At 47.3% G+C, this 25,753-nt stretch overlaps 2 protein-coding genes across 18 annotated transcripts in view; both read left to right on the top strand.

Annotated features, from left to right (window-relative positions):
- Positions 1-3,804: 3,804 nt before the first annotated feature.
- On the top strand, positions 3,805-12,671 carry Pus1 (pseudouridine synthase 1). Of its 4 annotated transcripts, none has more exons than XM_052754900.1 (6): positions 3,805-3,898; positions 4,569-4,776; positions 6,928-7,065; positions 8,920-9,022; positions 11,162-11,853; positions 12,364-12,671. In XM_052754900.1, the coding sequence occupies exons 2-6, from the start codon at positions 4,579-4,581 to the stop codon at positions 12,409-12,411; spliced, it is 1,179 nt and encodes a 392-aa protein (XP_052610860.1). In that variant the 5' UTR covers positions 3,805-3,898; positions 4,569-4,578; the 3' UTR covers positions 12,412-12,671. The 4 variants fall into 4 exon arrangements, with proteins under 4 accessions (XP_052610860.1, XP_052610861.1, XP_052610859.1 ...); XM_052754901.1 differs by having other exon boundaries at positions 3,897-3,998; XM_052754899.1 differs by lacking the exon at positions 3,805-3,898 and adding an exon at positions 3,905-4,208.
- Positions 12,672-15,802: 3,131 nt separating this feature from the next.
- The window catches only part of Ep400 (E1A binding protein p400), a 109,537-nt gene continuing 99,586 nt past the window's right edge, over positions 15,803-25,753 (top strand). For 13 of the 14 annotated variants that reach the window (XM_052754892.1, XM_052754889.1, XM_052754891.1 and 10 more), the window contains exon 1: positions 15,803-15,933. The gene's annotated coding sequence lies outside the window, so the exon portion shown is untranslated. Of the gene's footprint in view, positions 15,934-16,110; positions 16,366-25,753 lie in introns of those variants that run through there. The other variant, XM_052754880.1, reaches the window with a different exon arrangement.

Here is a 25,753-nt window from a genome sequence, read left to right as displayed (position 1 = left end):
CGCAAAGCTACACAGAGAAACCCTGTCTTGAAAAACCAAACCAAAAAAAAAAAAAAAAAAAAAAAAAAGCTGGTTTTGGGTTGGAGCGTAGCTCACTCCTTCTTTAAACCCATGCAAGCTTGTTAAAGGAAAATCCAGAATCTCTGTGTCATATCAGAAGAGCCACCTGGTATGGGACAGAGGAAAACAAAAGATGAGGGACTATCTATTGCCGCTAATCTCATAATCTTGTGGTTTCCATTTGACTTTCTAAAACCTTTCTATTTAAACAAAAAGGGGGAAATGCCGCAGGATACTTGATCACACTGCAAACCCCAAGATTTACAATATATTGCAATATTTACTGGAAAAAAAAAAACTCAGCCCTAGCCCACACCTTTAATACAAGAGCTTTCTGCTTGAATATTATAAACAGGATTAAATAAAGTCAGCATTGGTCAAGAGGCAGAGCAAGCAACCAGTTGACAGGAAGTGAACAAGAAAAAAAACAGAGAGTAAGAGGGAGTCAGCAGGATGGAGAGAGACACACACAGGAAGTAGAAGGGAGGGACACTGAGTTGGAGGAATCTTGTATGAGGTAGCGTAGGAGAAAGGTCTTTTCTGGGATGTCAGCAGAGGAGGAAGGTCAGCTGGGTGCTTTCTCTGCCTCTCTGAGCTAGCGGCTTCCACCCTAGCACCTGGCTCCCACATCTTTAATGGTAAAATTGGACGACTGAGATTTATCAAAACCAACTTGGTGTCACAACATAGCAGGAGCTCTGGACCTCCTACTGAAGCCCTCTTCCACCCTGAGACTCCATTACAGAGCCCTGAACTTCCAGGTTCATTTGAGTGGGCTTGTAGATGCCTGTGCTGGGGTGGAGACTAGCATAGTCCTGGAGCGGCCCTGGCTGCCTCTGGCTGAATGACTGAGACCATCTGTCCAGGTAGAAGGGGTATAGGGGTCTGTGATCTCCACAGCCAGCAGAGTGACTATCAGCGGGAGGCAAGAAGACAGTTTGGTTCAACACGACTCAGTAGCCGGTGTTGGTTCAAACTTCTGAGTCTACCTTGAGTAGCTTATTTTAGGAATATTTAAGCACAGCACGATTTGGTGAAAATTATTCTGGAGATAATTAATTCAATCCCATGTGCACAACAAAGCATACATAAATCTCCTTGAGGAACAAAGCAAGCTAAATACAGATTGCACATGACTACATTGAAACTCATGTAAACCTTTGTAAAGGTCCCATAGATTGAGAAAAACAGGTTTATGATTGACAGAAAAATAACAAACTTATGATACGGGTCTGGGGGAGGGTCCAGTGCCAGAGAAGTCTCTAGCCACACATGTACCACAAAGGTCACCCAGCCTTCTGGGCTGAAAACAGGTTTTGCATTCCTTCCCGTGAAGGAACAACATGGTGTGTTTAACATTCTGGTTTCCCCTAGTGCTTATCTGTGAGCACAAAGACCTCCATGTCGCCTACACCGAGGGACCTGTGCTGTTGCTTCTACGGCATGCTCATATCAAAGGGTGAGGCCACATCTAAGCAGCAGAGACAGGCTTTCTGTAGCAAAATAGTTGAAGAGACACTGGGGTGCCAAGTCTTGAGAGGGACTTTCTTTGGGGGCCCTTCTGCAATACATGGAACCAGGGCAGGGTGAACTATCTGGAAGTCTTAAGCACAGGCTGCTGCTGCTTCCTGTTAGCCCTTCTCCCCCAAGTCCCCTGACCTCCTTGCCCGACACGGCCCAATGGGCTCCCACTTTGGTAGGGGTCACAATCAAGTCCTTTCCATACCCATAAGGCCACTGACTCCTCTGGCTTTGTTTCCACCATTTTCTTTTTCTTTCTTTCTTTTCTTTTCTTTTTTTTTTTTTTTTTTTTTTTTTGGTTTTTCGAGACAGGGTTTCTCTGTGTAGCTTTGCGCCTTTCCTGGAACTCACTCTGTAGCCCAGGCTGGCCTCGAACTCACAGAGATCCTCCTGGCTCTGCCTCCCGAGTGCTGGGATTAAAGGCGTGCACCACCACTGTCCGGCTTGTTTCCACCATTTTCTTTTGAGAGACGTCCTTGTGGTTTCTCCAACTGCAGACTCCGGAAGTGATCTTGCTGGACCCTCCCACTCTATCTGCAGGAAGGCACATTTGCTAAGGAGGGTCAGCCACACCCAGGAGCACTGCCGTCCCAGGGCCTTTGCGCTGGTCCCTAGTCACCTGGAATATGTTTTACCCCTGAAAACACTTGACTCTCTGTCTCATTTCAAGCTGTGGTCCTCGGAGGTGTCCAGCCCAGTCCCTCAAGTCTCTGTGTGTGGCTTTATATGTCTGATGTCTGAGTAGGGAAGTATCCTGAGTCAGCCAGGTGGGTGCAGAAAGGAACCAGAGATTGGTGAAATTTACCATTTCTTTCTTTCTTTCTTTCTTTCTTTCTTTCTTTCTTTCTTTCTTTCTCTCTCTCTCTCTCTCTCTCTCTCTCTCTCTCTCTCTCTCTCTCTCTCTTCCTTCCTTCCTTTCAAGATTTATTTATTTATTATGTATAAATAAAGTGAAAGTGTTCTGCCTGCATGTGTCCTTGCAAGCCAGAAGAGGGAACCAGATCTCATTGCAGGTGGTTATGAGCCACCATGTGGTTGCTGGGAATTGAACTCAGGACCTCTGGAAGAGCAGCCAGTGCTCTTAACCACTGAGCCATCTCTCCAGCCCAAAATTGATCATTTCTGAGAGTGACACAGGGTGCAAGTTGAGGCTGAGAATGCTCAGGATGAATGTGAGAGCCAGAAAATGGGGGATGAAGTGAAAGAGAAGGAATTGCAGCCTACATGCCAGTGGCTGCTTGTCCAGGATCATGTTTGCTGTGTGTCAGTCTCTGGCAAAATTAGAAAAACAAGAGCCATGTGTGAAGTTAGATGTGGTGATTTACACTTGTAATCCCAGCACTTGGGAGGCTGAGGCAGGAGGGTTGCCAAAAGTTTGAGGACAGGAGGTGGGTGGGTATGGTGGTGCATATCTTTGTTTTTTTGTTTTTCAAGACAGGGGTCCTTTCTGTCCTGGAATTCGCTTGCTTTGTAAATCAGGCTGGCCTCCGAACTCCTGAGATCCACCTGCCTCTGCCTCCTGAGTACTGGGATTAAAGGCGTGTGCTACCACCGCCCGGCGGTGGTGCATACCTTTAATCCTTGCTCAGGGCAGTACAAGGCAGAGAGAAGACACAGGTAAGCAAGCAGAGGCAGCCAGCAGCCAGGGCAGCAGTGGGAACTCATAAATATATATTTATTCCTGTTCCAGGCTGGTCAGGTCTACATAATGAGACCGTCTCAGAAAAAGGAAATGGAGCTGAACATAGACACCTGGCTAGATCCTATTTGTATGACCCAGGACCAGAACCTGTGTTCAGCTTCATCAGTAACATAGGGACAACAGAATGATACCCACGGTTCCATGCCATTAAACACGTCAGTGTCTGGCAACTGGAGCAGCTTCTGGAAATGCTGGGACGCTTGATGGTCTGCACACTGCAAAGCCAGTGGTGGGACTGCAAGAGCAGCTGTGACCTTCCAATGCCAGGGTTGGTACCTTGGGCCTTCAGGCAAGGGCCCACTCAGAACCACTGAGAAGGTGCTGGGGTTATCTGGGCATTAATAGTTATTACCTGAGGATTGGCTCCCTGGTGCATTCCTAACCTGCACGTTCTAATGAAGTGGTCTCACTCTTCAAGACACAGCAGCGGCCAGCCTTCTGCTTCTTTGGAGAGCAGCGCCTAGACTAGCCTGGATCCTAGTTGGGAAGCCCCACCCACTGGGTCCATCCCACTAGGCGCGTCCCAGAAAGACTTTTGTCCGCCTTCGGCCGCCTTCCAACGCTTGCCCGCTTCCGCCTTCGTCCACGTGGTCTGCATCGGGGGTCCGCGGCGCCGTGAGTGGGGCCGGCGGGACAGTCCACGCTCCGCACGCGCGCCGGCTGCGCGATCGCTAGGGCGGCGGGCGGAGGGCAAGGGGCTGTAGTGGGGAAACAGGTCAGCCTCGGATCAGGAGCGCCGCAGGGCCGGAGCTAAGAATTCAGGAAGACGGGGCAGGGGTGTCGGGGGTGCAGAGTTCGTCAGGGATCCGTGAGGTCGAGGGTCGGCGACCGCCACCCCGCCGCGCATGGGCTTCCCCCGCCTGTGGGCCGCACTGCTGAGAGCCTGGGGACGGTGGACGGCGTGCCCTGGCCCGCGCGTGCCCGGGTAAAGACCCCGCGACCGGCGCCTCTGCCCTGAGTCCCCACTGCTGCCCTGGCTGCTGCCTCTGCTTGCTTACCCGTGTCTTCTCTCTGCTTTGAGACTCTACCGCTGCCTTGTACTGCCCCGAGCTATCTGCTTCTGGCCAGAAGCGCTGCCTGCTTGTGTCCAGCTGTGCCTCAAACTCCAACCCCGGAGTTGCCACCGTTTCCCAACCCTGCCAGCCACCCTGTCACTGATGAGCCAGACTGGTCTGCCATTAGGCAGGGTCTGCAGAGTCCGTTGAGCCAGGCAGAGCTGGGGCCTCCCATCAGGTTCTGTTGTTGTATCTTTTACCATCTTGGTCACCCATGCCTGTTTCCTCAGCCTGCCCCCTATGGCTGGAAACAAGGTGCCACCAGCGCTGGCTTCACACCAAGACAGGAAGGTCCGAGGTGGCTGGGTCTGGGAGGAGACGCAGCGTCCTCCCAAGAGGGTCAAGGGCGGTGAGGATGAAGAGCCTCCACGAAAGCTGCCAAAGCGTAAAATTGTGCTGCTCATGGCCTACTCTGGCAAGGGCTACCACGGCATGCAGGTGAGGAGGGCTGCGCCTAGACCGCAACCTACCTGGGTCAGCTCCTGGTTCCCCTGATGCTGCTCAGAGCGAGGCCATCCCAGGAAATAGCAAAAACTGAGAGTTCTCTCCATAGGAGACTTGGGCGATTGTCTTCCACTATGGTTAGGCCAGCTCTGTGGCCGATTCACATGTGACCTTGGGAGCAATGACTCTTCATCATTAGGATGGCACCTGTATAAGAACCTACTGAACTATGTGACGTGGGGCAGGTTTACTGATGCTGAGAGTGGAGACTGGCAGGTGCTATCTGTCCAGTACCCTGAGGGGCGGCTCTGCTGAAGAGTATTAGGGGCCCTGGGGCAAGCTGGAACCTAGGCTCTATCTCTAACCCATGAACTTGACCTTCTGAAAGGGGTGCTGACCAGTGTGGGAAGAATCTTCTTTCCTGTCACCTCTGCTGTTAACATTGTGTCCCCCCCCCCCCTTTTGTTGTTTTGTTTTGTTGTGTTTTGTTTTGTTTTTCAAGACAGTTTCTCTGTGTAACAGCCCTGGCTGTCCTGGAACTCACTCTGTAGACCAGGCTGGCCTTGAACTCACAGAGATCAGCCTGCCTCTGCCTCCAGAGTGCTGGGATTGAAGACATGCACCACCACACCCGGCTTTAAAACAGATTTTAACCTTTGTTTGTATTTTGTATATCTGGGTGTTTTGCCTGCCCAAGTTCATGCACTGCCCTCATAGGCTAGAAGAGGGTGTAGGATCCCCTGGGACTGGAGTGACAGGCAGTTGTTAGCTGCCATCTGGGTGCTGAGAGTCAAGCCCAGTCCTCTAGAAGAGCAGCCAGTGCTCTTAACCACTGAGCCATCTCTCTGATCCCTGTTCTCTCTTTCTAAATCTTAATCTTGCCAGGCTGTGGTAGCAGATGACATTAATCCCAGTAGAAGTAGGCGGATCTCTGGGAGTTCTAGGCCAGCCTGGTCTCCAAATCGATTCCTGGACAGCCAGGACTGTTACACAGAGAACCCTGTCTCAAAAAAAAAAAAAAAAAAAAAAAAACCAGAACAAAACAAAAAACACCACCACCAGAATACCTTAATCTTGATCCACAGGATGTTCATTGCTGTGATGTGTCCAACCAAAACAGTGGCTCCAAAATATACTGTCTGGTCAGGCATGATAGTGATTTTGAGAATGAATGATTCTCAGCAGTGACACAAGTCATGTTCTGTTCTACTTTAAAAAAGATCCTGGGCTGACTGGTATGGTGGCACATGCTTGTCATCCTGGCATTCAGGAAGTTGGTGCAGGAGGACTGCAAATTCAAGGATAGTCTGGGCTAAGGAGTCAGACCATGTCCCTCTCCAGTTTAAAAAAAAAATAAAAATAAAAGGGCTTCACAGTAATTTAACTTAAACTATGACATTGGTGAGACCACACAGACTATTCACTGCTCCTGGGGTGACTGGTCTGCTTTTTTGAGGGCAGTTCTGATTATGGAAGATTTATTTACTATGTATGCAGTGTTCTGCCTGCATGTATGCCTGCATACCAGAAGAGGACACCAGATCTCATTACATGTGGTTGTGAGCCACCATGTGGTTACTAGGAATTGAACTCAGGACCTCTGGAAGAGCAGCCAGTGCTTTTACCCTTTGAGCCATCTCTCCAGCCTGCAAAGTTTTTACTGTAGGCTGTCTGAAGAATTTTGTGCCTTCCTAGTAAGATCCTGTTTGCCTCAGTTTCCCCACTAGGGAAATGACAAAGGTGCCTGGCTCATAGGGCTGAGTGGGGGTTGTGGTCGCTTTTTGTTACAATCTTTTTATGTCATTTGGGAAGTGTCCCTGACTTCACAGTGAGTTTTGGGGTTGACTTTAGTGGCAGTGAGAGTACACTTTGGAAAGATTTTCTCATGCAGGGAGCTTGGTCGAGGTGCTCACAGGCCTGTTTCCCTTGCGAAGGTTTTCTCTCAGAGCCAGGGATCCAAGTTTTGGGGATTGGTAGGATGTATCTGATTATGTCTGAGTTTGTGCCGTCATGCATACCCCGGACCATGGTTAGGGTAGGCTGAGAGGTGCAGCATTAGAGCTAGTTCCAGAAGTGATGCTCAGCTTCCTGGCATGCATACATCCCAAGAGCTCATGAAAACAGGATGTCCATTTTTTTCTTTAGAGGAATCTGGGGTCCTCTCAGTTCAGGACCATTGAAGATGATTTGGTATCTGCCCTAGTCCAGGCAGGTTGTATCCCTGAAAACCATGGCACAGACATGAGGAAGATGTCCTTCCAGCGATGTGCTCGCACAGACAAGGTATGTGTCCCATTTGCCTGCTGCTTTCACTGTCCTGTCATCTCAGGGTCCACCTGTCAGAAGGGATCCTAGCCAGGGGTCATGCCTGATGATATGATAGCAATTTTGATAGTAGTGACATGGTTTGTTTTCTGTTCTACTTAGAAAATAAAAACAAAACATAGGTTGGCTGCGTTGGTGGCACTTGTCTATCATGCCAGGATTTGCGGGGAAGAACACTTTGTTTAGTTGTAGGGAGGGCCAGGAGTACAGACTGGTAAGCTGGTGCTGGGTCCCAGGTGGGGGCTGCACAAGGCCCTGTCTTCACTGGCCTTTGCTTTCTTTGGATAGCTCTGTCCGAGGCCAAAGTCTTTGCCTCACAGCCACGCATGATAGCCCCCCACAAAGTAGATAGGATTATTTAGGGTGACTGCACTTATTTTGTTTAGGTGGGTGAATTCCCCCCCCCCCAATTTTGGTTTTGATTTTTTTTTTAATCTGAGACAACAAAAGATGATTTATTGGGTTGGAGAGAGGATTTAGCATTTAAGAGCACTTAGTGTTCTTCCAGAGGACTAGAATTTGGTTCCTAGCACCCATATCAGGTGACTTACACCTCCCATAACTCCAACTCCAGGGGATCCAATGCCTCTGACACTTTTGGGTACCTATACACATAATTAAATATTAAAAGAAGTGTATAAAGAATACACATAATTTAAAAATTAAAAAAAAAGAGAGATGCTTTATTGGCCACAGCTCAGAACAAACAGAAGTAGTCCGGGATGTCACAGGTCCGGGGCAAAGACAGACACAGGCTGTTTTGGTTCTAAACAAGGCAGGTCTCACAGGCTGTCTTTGCGATTGGATGGTGACGGAAGTTCTAACTCCAGGAGAAACAAATTATGAACAGTAGCCTGTAGTGCAACAACTTACACCAGTGTCTCCGGTCAGTCTCCAGCCTCTGGCATTTCTTATACCTGATCCCACAGCCTTTGGGGACCCCTATGCTTCTGCCTGTACATTTGCTTCTTCCTCCACCTATGTACTTGTGACTGATTGCTGATAGAGCTAGGTAGGGTAATCCTAACAGTCTGCATCATTTATCTGAACAGCCAAGATGTGTTTATTGCAACATACAGTTGGTGTGAGCATCTACCAGTGGGACATGTCTTCACTCTCCCTATGTGGGCACCAGGACTTTTTCTTATTGTTGTTGTGTGGGAGTATGGGTGTGCACGCGTGGAAGTCTATCATAGGCTCCAGGGATCAGGTTATCAGGCTTGCATGGCAAATGCTATCACCTACTCAGCCATCTCTCCTGCCTGAGTGAGAGGTCTTTGACAACATTGTGTACCCACGGGATAAGCATATTGCCACAGTGGCTCATCCCACAGAAGAGACTGCGTGTGGCTGATGGCCTAGCTTTTGTAGTCCAGACTGTGAGGCTGAGGCAGAAGGATTTCAAGTTTGAAGACAGCCTAGGCCACAGAGTTCAAGGCTTTATAGCAGGACTCTGTCTTAAAACAAACAAGAGAAGAACACTGGGTCTACTTATGCACACTTGTCATCCCCTCAGAGGAGGGGTTGTAGGAAGATTGTTGAAAGTCTGAGGTCAGCTCGGTGTACACCATGAGTTACAGGCCAGCCAGGGTCACCTGGGGAGACCAAACAAACGAATAACAACAAAAACAAGCACAGTGAGAACAAGGTGGTCCCTTAACTGCTTGTTGCCTGTGCAGGACCAGAATGGGGTGCTGCTGGCTGAGCTGGAGTGTTGGCTGCCTCTTCTGGCCTCAGGACCAGGGTGTAAGGGTTGTGCTGGAAGACAAGACCCCTAACCCATCTCTCTTCTCTGCTCTGTTTTCTTTGCAGGGTGTGTCTGCAGCTGGGCAGGTAGTATCCCTAAAGGTGTGGCTAATTGATGACATTCTGGACAAGATCAACAGCCACCTTCCATCCCACATTCGGATTCTGGGTAAGCTTCCCTGTGCGAGCACCCTAGTGGCCTCGTGTGGACAGAGGCTGTGTTTGCCAAGCCCTTTGGGAAGTGGGGAACCTTGCAGGTGCCCAGCAGGTGCTGGGGTGCTGTGAAATTCAGTGTTGCTCCCTCAGGATTAGCTAGTTGAGCACACAGTTCCATGGTCTTTGGCTATACTGCTCTGATAATCTGTGGGTACTTTTCTCATAAAGTGATGGTTGTGAACATGGAGACAGATGGTTAAAACAAGGCCAGCGGTGCTCTTTTGTAATAGGACGGGCAAATGGACTTAGAGAACCTGGAGCCTCATACTTGTTCCAAGCCGTATTTCTAGCCCCTTTTAACTTTTTTTTTTTTTTTTTTGTAATTATTCATTTTGTTTCACATGCATTGGTATTTTGCCTGCATGTATGTCTGTATGAGGGTATCAGATCCCCTAGAACTGGAGATACAAACAGCTGTGATCTGACATGTGGGTGCTGGGAAATGAACCCAAGTCCTCTGGAAGAGCAGCCAGTGCTCTTTTTTGTTTGTTTGTTTGAGACAGGGTTTCTCTGTGTAGTTTTGGTGCCTGTCCTAGATCTTGCTCTGTAGACCAGTCTGGCCTCAAATTTACAGAGATCCGCCTGGCTCTGCCTCCCGAGTGCTGGGATTAAAGGGGTGCGCCACCACCGCCCGGCTCTACAGCCAGTGCTCTTAACTGCTGAGCCATCTCTCCAGGCACCCACTCCCACTTTAACTTCTTTTAAATTTGTTTTGTTTTGTTTGAGACAGGGTCTTTCTATATAGCCCTGGTGGCTGTCATAGACCTCACTATGTAAACTAGGCTGGCCTTGAGTCTATAGAGATCTGCCTGCTAGTGCTGGGATTAAAGGTGTGTACCATCACGCCTGGCTTTAAAAAGTTTTTAAAAAGTTATTATTATTATTTTTTTTGTTGGCAGTGCTAGGGCTTAAATTCACGGCCTTGTACATGGTAGTCAAGTTTTTTTTTCCACCTTTTCTTTTTTTCCCTTCCTATCTCTTTAGATAGGGTCTCACTGTATAGTCCTGGTTGGCCTGGAACTCTGCTGTGTAGACAGATTGACCCTGAACTCACAGAGATTTGCCTCCTGAGTACAGGGGTTAAAGCACTTAGTACCAGTAAAGTTTTCTGTCTCTGAGCTACGGTCCCTAGCCCACTTCCTAAAAAAAAAAAAAAAAGCTGTGCTAGACTGTGCTGAGAACAGTGAGTTCTTGTACATCCTGGGCCAGAGTAAAACTCTCTCAAAAATAAAATAAAATAAAATCTAAGCGACTAATATATAAATAAATAAGATGGCCTTTTAAGGGTCTTGCTGTTACATCCAGGGTATTCTTGATCTTACGGTTTTCTTGCCTCGCCCTGAATGCTGGATTTATGTGTGCACTACCATGCTTGGCAAATAGAGTACACTTTTATTTGGTTTAGTCTTTTTCTGACCTACGAGGACAGTTTCATCCTAGAATCCCCTAGAGTAAACCCTTTGAATGTCACTTTTGATCACCTTTGATGTGTCTTGCTATTCATGTCCAGGAAGAATATCCAATGAATTACCTCTAGTTTGGTGGTGTTTATTTATTTATTTTTTGTCTTGTTTTTCTGTTTGTTTTTGTTTTGTTTTCAAGACAGAGTTTCTCTGTGTAGCTCTCTCTGGCATGGTAGCCTCTTAGGGGCTGTATACCTAAAGAAAACTGACTCTCTTTGCCCAGCAGCCATAAATTGCCAATAGCTCTTCAGCTAGGGGTGAGAACCTCCAGTTTTGCCCAGTAGGTAGCATTTTCTGGCTTTTGAAATCTGCTCCTATATCTGTAGAAAGATTTAGCATTCTAGGTCCTAGTTACTTTCTTCAGATGGCTCCTGACTCAAGGCCTGGTCAAAAGCTGCCGCAGATTTATAACCTGGGCTTGGCATGTTTGCCAACTCCAGTCTCAGCAGACCCTTAGGTTTTTGTCATTTGGGTTTGTTTCATTCTGGGTTTCAGCACCGTGTGGATTCTGAGTTCAGAGTCAGAACTGGGTACCTGTCCTGGGCAAGTGGTGCCAGAATCATGCTGTCAGGATGTAACACCTTGGAAGCATTTCTGCTCACCTGGGTTTCTTACGTGCTGCCCTGTAGGACTGAAGAGGGTCACAGGCGGGTTCAACTCCAAGAACAAGTGTGATGCCAGGACCTACTGCTACATGCTACCCACCTTTGCCTTTGCTCACAAAGACCGGGATGTACAGGATGAGAGTTATCGCTTGAGTACGGAGACCTTGCAGCAGGTCAACCGACTTCTGGCCTGCTACAAGGGCACCCATAACTTCCACAACTTTACCTCACAGAAGGGGCCCAGAGAGCCCAGTGCACGCCGCTACATTCTGGAAATGTACTGTGAGGAGCCCTTTGTACGAGAGGGCCTGGAGTTTGCTGTGATCAAGGTGAAGGGCCAGAGCTTCATGATGCACCAGATCCGGAAGATGGTTGGCCTGGTGGTAGCCATTGTGAAGGGCTATGCCCCTGAGAGTGTGCTGGAGCGCAGCTGGGGCGAGGAGAAGGTGGATGTGCCGAAGGCGCCGGGCCTTGGCCTAGTCCTGGAGAGGGTACACTTTGAGAAGTACAATCAGCGCTTTGGCAGTGATGGGCTGCATGAGCCCCTGGACTGGGCCCAGGAGGAAGGGAAGGTGGCCGCTTTCAAGGAGCAATACATCTATCCCACCATTGTCAGCACTGAGCGGGATGAGCGGTCCATGGCCCAGTGGCTCAGCACTCTGCCTATCCACAACTTCAGTGCCACTGCGCTTGGTGCAGCTGGCACAGGTGCCAAGGTAGGAACCTGGTCTACAGTGGGCATATGTGTCCATGCTAGGGCTGGGTGGGCTGGGCAAACACTTGTCTTCGGCCCCAGTTGTAGATAGCAAGCTGAGTTCCAGAGACTCTCCAAAGTCATACAGCCCCTGGAGGAATGGGGATTATAGGGTCACTGGGCTATCTCCTGCTCCTGCCCCACCCTGTGATCTCGGCTGCTTGCTGAGGCAGTTGTTGACCTAGAATAGCCCAGCTGTCCTCTGTGCAAGCTTACTCATGGGCTGGCATTGAGCTGAATCTGCTGAGCAGTTTGGTTACAACTAAAGGTATAGGCTGCGTGTGCCTGTCTGTTCAGCTGCAGTCTGTTCCCGTGCCTCCAGTGGCCTTCCCTCTACTAGGGTGGCTTTGCTCAGCCCAAGCCCTTGGCACTGTGCCCAGGATTCCATTGTTTTCCCCTGTGGGCCCCACACGTGGGAGTGCCTACAAGTTGGGTCTCACAGTCCTTTTCCTGTCTGCACCCTTTCCTACAGGTCCCCAGTTCCCTGGAGGGCAGCGAAGGGGATGGAGACTCTGACTGAAACTGCAGCTGCTGCCACTGCTGTGAGGGTTGCGAGTGGAATCTCTGCACTTGCCTGTCTCTCAGGACAGGGAAGCCAAGAATTCTGGGGCCAGCTTGTGGATGTAGCCTGGCTTCATAACCTCAGGATATTAAATTCTCATCCCAGGAATCAGCCGCCTCTTTTAGCCCATGCATTGTGTGTATACACTTAGCATGAAAGGACACTTTTTTTAAAAAAAAGAAGTGATTTTTCTTATTAAATATGTTTTGCTTAGTGAATTATTCTTTCCCTCTTTTCCTTTTTTGGTTGTGAGATGAGTGGGACACTGCTGTGGTAGGGATAGCTGAAGGGCACAGAGGGTCAGCATGGGGGTGTGGTTGACAGGGCAAGCGGTAGATGTTGGTGAGTGCAGTGGTATGTCCTGTCAACAGCAGTATGCTCCCAACTGCCAGCTGTACCCTCTTTCTTCTATCCTGGCCTCTTTGAGTCCAGTCCAGTTTTCTCTGCAGTGGCTACATTGGTAACGTGAGCTCTTGGCTGTCATTTCATGCTACTTATTCTTGGGCTATGAAGAGATCCCCTTCAGCAGCCTCCACTTCCACGCCCTGGTGTTCCTCCTTTTGGGTCTCCTTTCTTCAACTGCATGGCTGTTCATGTCCCTCAGCAGGTGGGGGCTCCCACCTGAGCAGTGGAGTTGTGAAATGAAACTTCGAACCTTCCATTTTCTGGCCCCAGGACACTCCTCCTGTCCATTCTGTCTCTGAGACTTCCACACAGATTTGGAAGCTTAACCTCCACCTGCCTGCACAGAGCTTGGGTTGAAGCTTATTCCTCCTCACTGCATACCCTTTGCCTCGGTATTAGACTTGGATTACACTTCAGCCCAGTGTAATCCTTCCAGAACATCTCTTGCCTTTTCTGGGTCAAATTTCCAGTACAGATGTCTTCATCCTACAAGCTGAGTTTTTTGTTTGTTTGGAATGGCAAGCAAGCGGTTATGCCTGGTGAGATGAGATGTCTTAACAGTTAGGAGCAAACCTGGGTTTGATTTCCAGTACTCATATGGTGGCTCACAGCTATCTGTAACTCCAGTTCCAGAGGATCCAGCAGGCTTCAGGCAGGCAAGCAGGCAAAGCATTTATATACAAGAAGTAAAATAGATAAATCTAAAAAAAAATTTTTTTTTCTAAGACAGGGTTTCTCTGTGTAGTTTTGGTGCCTGTCCTGGATCTTGCTCTGTAGACCAGGCTGGCCTCGAACTCACAGAGAGATCTGCCTGGCTCTGCCAAGGGTCAAAGGCATGCCACCACTGCCCAGCTAAAAAAAAAATTTTTTTAATTTATTTTAGGGGTTGGTGACATGGCTCAGCAGTTACAAGCTCCTGCCATTCTTGCAGAGAACTTATGTTCAATTTCCAGCACCCCTGTTGAGCAGCTTATATCTGCCTATAACTCTAGGTCCAGATGACTCAGCCCCCCACCTTCTGGTCTCTGAGGGCACTGCATTCATGTACACATACCCACACATAAGACACACATGCACACACCTAATTAAAAAATAAAATCTTTAATCCCAGCACTCAGTAGTCAGAGGCAGGCAGATCTCTGTGAGTTTGAGGTCATCCTGGTCTATAGAGCGAATTCCAGAACAGCCAGGCTGAAACCTTGTATGGGAAAACAACAAAAAAAAGTGTGTGTGTGTGTGTGTGTGTGTGTGTGTGTGTGTGTATGTACACATGTACGCTCCCTGATGTGGGTGCTAGGCCTTCCACAAGAGCAATAGTGCTCAGTCCCCTTATTTTTTGTTTTTGTTTTTTAAATTATTCTATTATTTATTTGTGTGTGTGTGTGTATGCCATGTATATGTGAATGCCTATGCAAGCCAGAAGAGGATGTCAGACCTACAACTTATTTACAAATTGCTGTGGACCACCTGATGTGGGTTCTGGGAACTGAATTCAGGTCATCCCAAAGAGCCCCAAATTCTTTTAACTGCTAAGCCATCTTTCCAGCTGCCCCAACTCCTTGTTGGGTTTTAAAAAAGATAATTTATTATTTGGCATTTTCATGCATGTTATTTTGATCCATTCACCTTCCTTTTCCTTTATCTTCTACCACTCCGTCTGGACCCTTCCTCCTAACACATTTCCCTCCTGTTTTTGTGAGATAGGGTCTCATCATGTATTCCAGGACAGCCTCAAACATGCTGTGTGGATGAGGCTAGCTCTGAATCCCACATCTTCCTGCTTCAGGCTCTCAAGGGCTGGTATTACACTGAGTGGCTCTCAACTTTCCTAACTTCCATCCTTTTATACAGTTCCTCATGTTGTGGTGGCCCCCAACCATAAGATTATTTTGTTGCTACTTCATAACTGTAATGTTGCTACTGATATGAATCATAATGTAAATATCTGATATACAAAATATCTTACATGCCACCCCAAACGGGTTATGATCCACAAGTTGAGAACCACTGGATTACCGGTTTGTACCACCATGCTTGACTAATTTCTTTCTTTCTTTCTTTTTTTTTTTTTCTCGAGACAGGGTTTCTCTGTGTAGTTTTGCGCCTTTCCTGGAATTCGCTTTGTAGACCAGGCTGGCCTCGAACTCACAGAGATCCACCTGCCTCTGCCTCCCAAGTGCTGGGATTAAAGGCGTGCGCCACCACCGCCCGGCCTTTGACTAATTTCTTTTTAAAAAAGTGTTTTAAAGTCTCATTCCTTAGTCCAGGTTGGCCCCAAACTTGCACAGCAGTCCTACCTTGCTTGGTCGCGGTTTTCACTTGCTTTTCTCTGATGCCTAGTGATGCTGGATGTATTTTCCAGACTTCTGCTCACCTCATCTCAGCCTCGTTTCTATGAACCACAGCAATACTCGGGTTTTAGGCCTTGGGGCTAGTCCCCTAGTCCCCAGGAAGACCCAGAGGACGCCGAACTTTTCCTAACCAGTCTTGGGCTCACAGACCCCAGGATGCCTAACTGAGGAAAACAGGATCTACCTCGTACTGACGAGGCCACGCCCCGAGTTTGCACGAACGTCCCCGAGCCTTGAGGCTCCGCCTCGTATTGGTGAGGCCACGCCCTGAGCCCGCCCGAACTTCCCCGAACCTTGAGGCTCCGCCTCGTATTGACGAGGCCACGCCCCGAGTTTGCCCGAACGTCCCCGAGCCTTGAGGCTCCGCCTCGTATTGACGAGGCCACGCCCCATCCCAACTCACGTAGATGAGACCTTTCAGAGGCGACTCAGCTCTCCGGATCCCGCCCCGGACCCACCCAACGCTCCGCCTGCATATAGCCCCGCCCCTTGACTCGGCCCTCAGGAGCATTTTCAACTTCAGGCGACCTCGCGCGGATGTGACCGGCGTTGCAGGACAGGTACCGTTAGTCCCTCGCCGCTTGCCGTAGCCCCGGCGCTGCTGCTTCCTGCGCCCGTGGACCCGGATGCGCCGAGCGGCGGGCGGCGCGCTCGAGCCTCCCGGCTGTCCGGACGCGGTGGAGCGCGGCTCGAGGTGTAGGGTGAACGGAACGGCGACAGCGGGGTGAGAGGCCGGGCTGGTAGGCAGCCTGTTGGTGGTGGCGTGCCGGGCGGTCGCCTTCAGCGGTGCTGCGGCCCGCGTCGCGTCAGGCCCAGGCCGCGGCGGCGCTTTGTCGTAGGCGGGCGGGGCCCAGGGGCTGGGCGGCGCGGAGGGGGACCGGTGGCCGGGCTTGGCGCGTGGCCCGGCCTCGGGAAGGCCCTTCCCTGGTCTGCACCCCCGCGCGCCGCTTCTCGGCAGGCGCGCGGCCGGTTCGGAGCGATCGGGAAGGCGGGGCTCCTAACGCCCGCGGCACCGTTGGTCAGCGGTGCGCGGCTTCCTTCGCCGCGTAGAGCTGGTGGGAGCTGAGGTAGAGCGGGAAGGACGCCGGCGCCCGGGGAACCTCCCGGGCTGGGGCCCCGAGGTGCACCATCAGCCTCCGAGCCGCTGTCTCCGCAGGTCTGTCCCCAGGTCGAGTACCTGGGAGCCCCGCGACTTTGAATTGGGAGTTGCGCTCATCCCTGGCAGGATGTTTGCGATCTGTGTCTTCTGGATTTTACGTGTGACAAAACGGTTCTTGTTTTGTTTCGATTTTTGGTTTTTTAGGGAAGAGTATTACCGTGTAGCCCCGACGGGCCTTTTAACTTGCTGTTTAGATCAGGCTGGCCTCGAGCTCACAAAGATCCGTGGTTTTTGTACCTTTTGTGTGTGTGGTATTTGTACACCATGAAGAGCCAGGAAAGGCAAACTACATGTTAACTTTAAAAATTAATGTTTACTTATTTAGATTTTTCTGAGGTAAAGTCTCATGGAAATCCGAGTCAGTCTGGATGGAACTCACTAAGTAGCCCTAGCTGGCTTGTAATTCTTAGCAATCCAGCTGCCTCAGCTGCGGTATTGGGGTTACAGGTGTGACCCATCATACTTGGCTGTTTTATTTACTTGTTTTTAAGGTGAACCTTTGTGCCCCAGGCTTGCCGCTGGCCCAGGGCTCAGGTTATCTTCCTACCTCAGTCTCTTTCTTTTTCTTTTTCTTTTTTTGTTTTTTTGAGACAGTTTCTCTGTAGCTTTGGAGCCTGTCCTGGAACTCGCTCTGTAGACCAGCCTGGCCTCGAACTCACAGAGATCTGCCTCCCGAGTGCTGGGATTAAAGGAGTGCCACCACCCGGGTCCTATCTCTGTCTCTTGAGTAGCTGGAAGTGCTGGTGCCTGCCGCAGTGTCCAGTCAGCCCCCGCCCCCTTAATTTTCTTTAAAGACATGGTCCACTGAGTAGTTCTGGCTGCCAGGAACAGGTGGGCCTCGAACACTCGGAGATCCACCTACCTCTGCCACCTGACTACTAAAGGATTAAAGGTGTTACCCCCCCCCCCCCCAATGTTTTAAAATTCAGACAGTCTAATACCAAAAGTGCCTTTATTGTCCCTTGTTCTGGTCTTCTAACTTTAATAATGGTTGGGATTATGTAATGAAACTGTGTCTTAAACTGTGGAGGTACCATGATCACTCAACTATACAATAGCTGCCTCATAATATTGCTTGTACTGTTGTGCCTGTGAGGCATTTGCTGATGTTGTGACCTCTGTGTTGGGTTGCTGTTTGTGGCCCACTCACAGCATAACGATCTTCAGTTGTTTTCTGGCCACCTTATTCACACCAACATAGTAACCTTTCCTTGGCTCAGTGCTCCCTTCAAGTTGACCCTTTCATTTCTCAGCTACCTTGTATTCCAGGGTGGGAGAGAATTTTTGTGTGTTCCCAGTCCCCATTTCCCTCTTTTTCTCTGTAGCAGCTTTACTTGGACTTTTGGTCATCTCTTCTCCACTGATTAGGCTCCACTGTTTTTGAAGTCTTTATTCTGGTTGTCATGACATTTTTTTTTATTTATTTGTGTGTGTTCCTGTGTATGTCTGCCATGTGTGAGTGCCTGCAGAGACAAGAGGGTGTCTCATCTTCTGGTGGTTGTGAGCTACCCAACATGGGTGCTGGAATTCAAACTCTGGTCTTCTGGAAGAGGAGCATGTACTCTTGATCCCTGAACCATCTCTTCAACCCTTGTTTATTTTATGTGTATAGGTGTTTTGCCTACATGTATATCTCTGTACCACTTGATTGCCTGGTGCCCTCAGATGCCAGAAGAGGGAATCAGGTACCCTGGAACTGGAGTTACAGAGGATTGTAAATTAGCATGTGGGTGATGGGAATTGAACCTAGGTCCTCTGGAAGAACATCCAGTGCTCTTAACTGCTGAACCATCTTTCCAGCCCCTGTCCATGAGTTTCTTGAGATTGTTAAAAAGCAAACAAGTGAAAGCATTGTCTTTTTTATTTTTATTTATTTTTTGGTCAATTAGCCATGACTGACCTTGAACACTATATGAACTTGTGATCCTCCTGCCTCTGTCTTCTGAGTGCTTCCATTCATTACAGGCATGTGCCACCATACTTGGCTGAAAGCATCATTTTAAATATGTTTAATCGTTCTGAACGTGTATGGTACCGGGGATCAGATTCAGGGTCCTCGTCATGCTAAGCAAGCACTTAACCATTGAGTTATATCCCTAACCCTTATACTTAAACATTGAGTGTTGTTTTAAAACACCCTTAGGTAGAGGTAATGTGTTTGGTGTCTGTCAAATGACTTATTTGGGATTGGAAAGGGTTCTTGAGCAATTTTCTCAGGGAGTGAAGGCAGACTACATAGGTGAGAGAGTTTTAAAATGTGAGCGTCCGAGTCGTCTGTAGTCGTCTTGTGTGGCTGGACCTCAGTGACTGGGTGATACAAGGCCTTTTAGTCTAGCTGCCACTGCACTGCTTCTGGGTCCTGGCTCTTACTGAGTTGTCTTCATATAAGAGAGAGACCAAACCAGTACTGGTCATACCCTGCTAAACCCCAAAACCTGCTCGGTGTGGGCCAGTGTCCACATAGTGAGACCATGTCTCAAAGAAAATAAATAAATGGATCATTGGGGACATGTACATTTAAATTTTGGTTAGATGTGGTCTCATCCTAGTTAAAGTGGCAGTTAACAAAAAGACAATAACATGTTGGTGAGGTTGTGGAAAAGGGAACTGTGGTATGTAGTTGGGGGGAATGTAAATTGATACTGCCAAAATGGACCCAGAATGGGAGAACCTCAAAAACTAAAAAAAATGGGACTACTCGTGACCCAGCAGTCCCACTCCTGGGTATATATATCCAAAGGAATTTGCAGTCAGCATACAGAAGAGACACCTGCACAGCTGTGTTTCTTCCAGCACTGTTCATAACAGCTAAGATAGGGAATCAGCCTAGGTGCCTGTCTGGGAATGAGTAGGAAAGAATATGATGTTCTCTCTCTCTCTCTCTCTCTCTCTCTCTCTCTCTCTCTCTCTCTCTCTCTCTCTCTCTCTTTCTCTCTCTCTCTGGACGATTCTAGGAATGAGTGGGAAAGAATGTGATGTATAGATACATACAATGGGGGACTCAGTTCTAAAGAGAATGAAGTCACATCATTTACCACAGATTGTATGGAGTTAGAGACATTATGTAAAGTGAAATAAGTCTTTTGTGGTTGCTGTGAGGAAATATCAGACAGAAGTAACCTGAGAAGAGAATTTTATCTTAACAGTTTAGAAGATACAGTCATGGTGACTGGGAGGGCTAACTGGAAGGGCTTGGTCTGTGGTGGTTGTAACACATGGTGTACATTGTTCACATCTCATGGATCAGGTAGCAGAAAGCTTGGTCTATAGAAGTGGAGAGAGAGATCACCTTTGAGGGCCACTCTAGCAATCTACTTCTGCTAGCTAGGTCATACTTCCTGAAGATTCTAAAACCTCCTGAAACAGTGCCACCAGTTGGAGACCAAATGTTCATCAAACATATGAGTGTGGATGATATTTTAATATTCAAACAGTAACATTCTGCCGTTGGACTTGGGACATTTCATAATGCAGGATGTATTCACTCTGACTGTACAAGTCCCCATGGTCTTAACCATCTCAGTACTGTTTAAAAAGAGTGTTTTGAGACTTAAGTAAGGCAAACTCATAGCTGTGAACCCTTGTTAAAAACAAAAAATAAAAAACGTTAAGTACTTCCAATAAACACTGAGTGAACATTGCTATTCTAAAGTGGAGGGATGGGAAGATAGCAAAGAGAGATTAGACTAAGACAAGACTGAAGCCCAGCAGAGCAAATACTAAACCTGTAGCTTCATATCCAGCATCTGGGGCTTGTGGTATCATGTGGGCTTCAACAGGCTTGGTCAGCCTTACAGCACATACGGACTCTTTCTTGGGCCAGCTCCATTTGGTGGCTGCAGCTTTCCTTGGAAAATGGTCCACATTCTGGGCATCTCTAACGTTCTGGAATTGCTTTTGCAACTTAGGCTTCACCTTCACAGCCTTATGAGCAGACCATAGATTCTTATCTCAGATCTGACCCTGTGGGCTGCACATTGCTTTTTCTTGTCTGCTTTTCCCTGGAACCTTGGATTAAACCTCTGTGACCCTTAACTCCCCCACCCGCTCCGAACCCCCGGTTGTTCAAGACAGGTTTTCTCTGTGTCCTAGAACTTACTCTGTAGACCAGGCTGGCCTCGAAGCCAGAGATCCACCTGCTTCTGCCTCCCAAATGCTAGAATTAAAGGCATTTTTTTCACCACCACCACCTGTTTGACCTTTAACTCTTACCTTACTTCTGCATGCCTGCAAAACCAGCAGTGCACAGGTGATGCCAATTTGTGCTACCTGCTTGAGGTATAGGTTGGCCTTTTCTACAGCTGCAGTAGCCACTATGTGCCTGTGGTGACGGACTTTGATTAGGTTCTTCAGAGATTCTGTTTATTTAGAAATAGAGTCTTGCTGTTTGATTCTAGCTGACCTGGAACTCACTATATGGACCAGGCTAGCCTCCAACTTGTGGTACTTTGCCCTAAGTGCTGAGATTAGAGGTATGTGCCACCATTCCTGGATTTAATACTCTCAGTTTAAATGTAAAGTTTTCAAATGAGTTTGTATTTTTATACCATGGAGCCTTTATTTATTTTAGGGTTTATTTTTATTATTTTAAAGTTGTGTGTGTACACAGGTGCCTGTGGAGGTCAGATGCATCACATTTACCATGGAACTGGAGTTACTGCAGTTGTGTGTGCTGGGAATCCAACTTGGTTCTCCATAACGGCAGTATACACTCTTAACTGTAGAGCCACCTCTCCAGCCCAGATTGATAGTTTTTTCCTTCATGACACCTTTCCTCTTGTTTCAGTGTGACCTTTCTCTTATTGGTACTAATCTTTTTAACAATTAGAGCAGCTTTGCTGTCTTGTCTGTAACTTTGAATGTGCCCATGCTTCTTTCCTCACCAAAATGCATATTTGCTCTGAATTCTTACTATAAACCTAGCTAATGGCAGCCAGCAGTAGCACTGCTATACTCTGAATGTTTTGAATTTTTCTCTGCCAAGTTAATTACTCCTTTACCTTTGAAGTCAGCCTCAAAAATTACAAGACACAGGCAGAACTTAGATTCTTTGCCAGAATGTAACAGGAAAGTCCTCTATTCCAATTCTAACAGACTTTGTTCTCATCTAAAACTTCTTGAATGTAGTCTTCATTGTCTACATTTCTGTTGGCATTTTGTTCTTTCACACTCCCACAGGATTGTCCCATTAAGAGCTGCAAACATAACAGTGTAGGGCTTCTTCAGCTCATCTCTCTAGACTTTTCCACTTTCCTCTACCCAGTTCCAAAGACATATATATCACATTGGTCAGATAATAACTACAAGGACTTCTTGGTGTCAGTTTTCTGTATTAGTTACTTTTCTTTTTGTTATAATACTTGACAAGCATCTCAAGGTTAAGATAGATTTATTTTGGCTGACAGTTTAGGTGGGTCATGAGAGGTTGCAGTGTGGCTTGCTTACATTTTGGTGGACCAGGAAATAGGGAGCTTGGGCTGGAACCAGAAATGGAAATGTGAACTTCAAGGTCCATCACAGCAACTTACTTCTGCTAGCTAGGCCCACACTTCTGATGGTTTTTACAACCTCCAAAAAAAGCACTTCTAGCTGGAGACTTAAGTGTTCCAACTTGAGCCTGTGGGGGGACAGTTCACATTTAGACCATACATAGAAAGCCAAGTACCACATGATCTTATTCGTGCATGGAATAAAGTAGATGCCAACAGTTGAGAGTGGAGTAGTTGGGTGATGAATACCAAGGTACAGGCAGGTGGGAGGAACTCGTGCTCTTGGTCTACAGCACCCTGGGGTGATTGGTCTGCAACAGTCTGTCATAATTTCAAAGGATTCTCAGCACAGAGGTGATATGATGACCCTGATGTCAGCACTGCACATCCTTTGCATTTATCTCACCATCCCACTGTACTCTATGAACATGCACAAAGGATATGTCAGTTTTAAAAAGCTGAGTTAAAAACTGGTGTGTCTGTAATCTAGCATTTAGGAAGCTGAGCTAGGAGGATCATTGTAGGCAGACTTTTCTTTCCCACCTGCCAGTTCCCAAATAACTGACATTGATACTTAATATTAATTATAGGCCTGGTGGTGGTGGGTGCACGCCTTTAATCCCAGCACTCGGGAGGCAGAGTCAGGCGGATCTCTGTGAGTTCGAGGGCCAGCCTGGGCTACAGAGTGAGTTCCAGGACAGGCTCCAAAGCTACACAAAGAAACCCTGTCTTGAAAAACAAAAAAAAATAAAATAAAATAAATAAAAAATAAAAAAAGTCCAGCTGATAGCTCAGGCTTGTTACTATCTAACTCTTACATTTTAAAATTAACCCATATTTTTTATCTGTGCTTTGCCGTGGGGCTTGGTACCTTTTCTCAGTGTGGCATGTCCATCTTGCTTCTCTGCCTCATCTCACTACTCCTCTGACTCCACCCTTCTTCCCAGAATTCTCCTAGTCTAGCTTTCCTGCCCAATCTCTCCTGCCCAGCTATAGGCCAGTCAGCTTTTTTATTAACCAATGAGAGTAATATACAGCCAGGTGGCGGTGGTGCACACCTTTGATCCCAGCACCCGGGATCAAGTTCGAGGCCAGCCTGGTCTACAGAGCGAGAATCTAGGACAGGGACCAAACTACCTGGAGAAACCCTAGAGAGAGAGAGAGAGAGAGAGGAGAGAGAGAGAGAGAGAGGATGAGAGAGAGAGAGAGAGAGAGAGAAATACATATTTACAGTGTACAAAGATTGTTCCACAGCAGATCACTTGTAAGTTCAAGGCCAGCTTGGACTGTATAGGGAAAACTGTCTCTCCTGTCCCTCCTTCCTTCCTCCCCACTCCCCAACAAACAGATAAAGACAAAAGCCAGCCAAGGTGTCATCTGATGACAACACTCAGAAGGCTGAGACAAGAGGATTGTGAGTTTGAGGCCTGCTTGAGATACATAGTAAGTTCTAGGTCAGCCTGGGCTACATGGTTAGACTGTCTCTCATTTTAAAAAAAAAAGCAAAGGCAAAGTTAGAAATACATAGCTGGGTGATGGTGACTTACTCCTTGAATTCCAGCTCTTGGGAGGTGGGGGCTGGGGAGGCTGGTGGATCTCTGGGTTCAAGGCCCGCCTGGTCTATGGAGTGAGTTCCAGGACAGCCAGGACAGAGAAACTGTATCTCCAAAAACAAAACAAAACAAAAAGAGAGAGAGAAAGAAAAAGAAACAGGCAGTTTTGCCTTTGCCCCTACTGTCTGTTGGGGTATCTGCACTTTATTTTGGGAAGCACTTTATTTTTCATTTAAAAATGTTTTGTGTGTATGGATGTTTTTGCCTGCATGTATTTTATCTTTGCACTACATGTATGCAGTACCTCAGGAAGCCAGAAGAGGGTGTCGATATTTTTGGACTGGAGTGAGACCACTGTGAGCTGCCATGTAGGTGCTGGGAATGGAACCTGTGCCCTCTGGAAGAGCAGCTAGTGCTCTTAACTAAGTAGCCAACTACTCTCCAGCCCCTTGGGAAGCATTTTTAGATAAGTCGCTTTTTTAGGTTTTTTTTTTTTTTTTTTTTGGTTTTTCGAGACAGGGTTTCGAGACAGGCTGGCCTCGAACTCACAGAGATCCGCCTGGCTCTGCCTCCCGAGTGCTGGGATTAAAGGCGTGCGCCACCACTGCCCGGCTAATATTTTTAGGTTTTTTTTTTTTTGATAAGTGGCTTTTTTACCTTATAGTTGGTAGTATTTATTTCTATAACTTGAATATAAATAAGCTTACTGAGGTCAGAATCATTTACGGAAGCATAGTAATTTACATCTAGTAAAAAGTTTATAGTGCTGTAATTTTGGGGTGTTTTTTTTTGTTCCGTGTTAACAAATCAAGTTCTACAAATAACTCTGTTTTCCCAGGCTTCCTTGGGCTTCTTTGTGGTCATGCCTTTCCCCACTTTCAGCCACTTCAAGTTCTGACCTAATCTGTGTCCCTTTTGGTCTTAACCTTTTTCTAGTGTGCTCTTTGTTGGGCTGGTGGCTCGGCATCTTGTACCCAGGATTTTCCTGTGCTGTTGGGAGTATCTGGCTCCTTCCTCTTGTGGAGTTGTGTTTCTTTGTGTGACTCTACCATGGTTTGTTCATTAGGTAAAGGTTAGTGTTAACCTTTTTTTAATTTTATTTATTTATTATGTATACAGTGTTCTGTCTGCATGTGTACCTGCAGGCCAGAAGAGGGCACCAGATCTCATTACAGATAGTTGTGAGCCACCCATGTGGTTGCTGGGAATTGTACTCAGGACCTCTGGAAGAGCAGCCAGTGCTCTTAACCTCTGATCCATCTCTCCAGCCCCAGTATTAACCTTTTGATTGCTTTCTTTTTTTCCCCTCCCTCCCTTCCTCCCTCCCTCCCTTCCTTTCTTTCCTTCTTTTTTTCTTTTCTTTTCTTTTTTTTTTTGTTTTTGTTTTTTGAGACAGAATTTCTCTGTGTAACAGCCCTAGCTTTCCTGGAACTCACTTTGAAGATCAGGCTGGCCTCAAACTCACAGAGATCCACCTGTCTCTGCCTCCCGAGTGCAGAGATTAAAGGCATGCGCCACCACCCGGTGATATATTGTTTTTATAGATAGTTACTGGTATGTGTATATATTAGTTTTTTTGAGACAGGATTTCACTTTGCAGTTCAGTGTGGTCCAAGTGCTGGGACTATGGGTATACCACCATGCTCAACATGTTACTGATACACCTGTTATAGGTATATAGTTTTTTTTGGAGACATCTCATTATATAGTCCAGGCTGGCCTAGAACTTGCTATGTAACCAAGACTGGTCTAGCTTGCTGTTGATAGTGTGTGGGTTCATGTGGCAACTTGAAGTTGATGCTTGATGTCTTCCTCAGTTACTCTTCACTATATTTATTGATGCAAGGTTTCTTGCTGAACCTGGAGCTCCCCAGATTCCTGCTAGTGTAGGTAGCCATCCTCTTCCAGGGATTACCTATTTTGATGCCTTTCAAGTGCTGGGATTACAGGAGGCTGCCACACCTGACCTTTTTTTTTTTTTTTTTTTTTTTAATGTGTGTGGGTGTTTTGCTTGCATGTATATTTTTGTACTATGTATGTGCAGACCTGAGGAGGACAGAAGAAGGTGTCAGATTGTTTGGAATTAAAATTAGAGGCTATTGTAAGCTGCCATATTAAGTGCTAGAAATTGAACCCAGATCCTCTACAAAAGTAGCAAATGATCTCAACCACTGATCCATTTCTCCAGCCCCTTGCTTGACTTTCATGTGGGCTCTGGGGATCTGAGTCCAGTCTTTGTGGTATACTTTTCCATTTTAGTTATACATTCTCCATCAAGAGCTTGAACATTGTTTTTGGTTACATGTTTTACCTTTGTTGTATCATATGTGATGGTAACTATTA

This window comes from Peromyscus californicus, unplaced genomic scaffold, assembly GCF_007827085.1.
Source record: "Peromyscus californicus insignis strain IS unplaced genomic scaffold, ASM782708v3 Scaffold_2__1_contigs__length_46816999, whole genome shotgun sequence".
NCBI classification, from domain to species: Eukaryota; Metazoa; Chordata; class Mammalia; order Rodentia; family Cricetidae; genus Peromyscus; species Peromyscus californicus.
The sequence above is the reverse complement of the archived record's forward strand: the minus strand, read 5'-3'. Positions and strand labels throughout refer to the sequence as shown.

Bases quoted from the DNA above. Each gene is read 5' to 3' on its own strand.
- Pus1 (XM_052754899.1), top strand. From the start codon at position 4,129: ATGGGCTTCCCCCGCCTGTGGGCCGCACTGCTGAGAGCCTGGGGACGG. The intron at 4,777-6,927 runs GTGAGGAGGGCT...TTTTTTCTTTAG, and splicing joins AGGGCTACCACGGCATGCAG to AGGAATCTGGGGTCCTCTCA. The intron at 9,023-11,161 runs GTAAGCTTCCCT...GCTGCCCTGTAG, and splicing joins ATCCCACATTCGGATTCTGG to GACTGAAGAGGGTCACAGGC.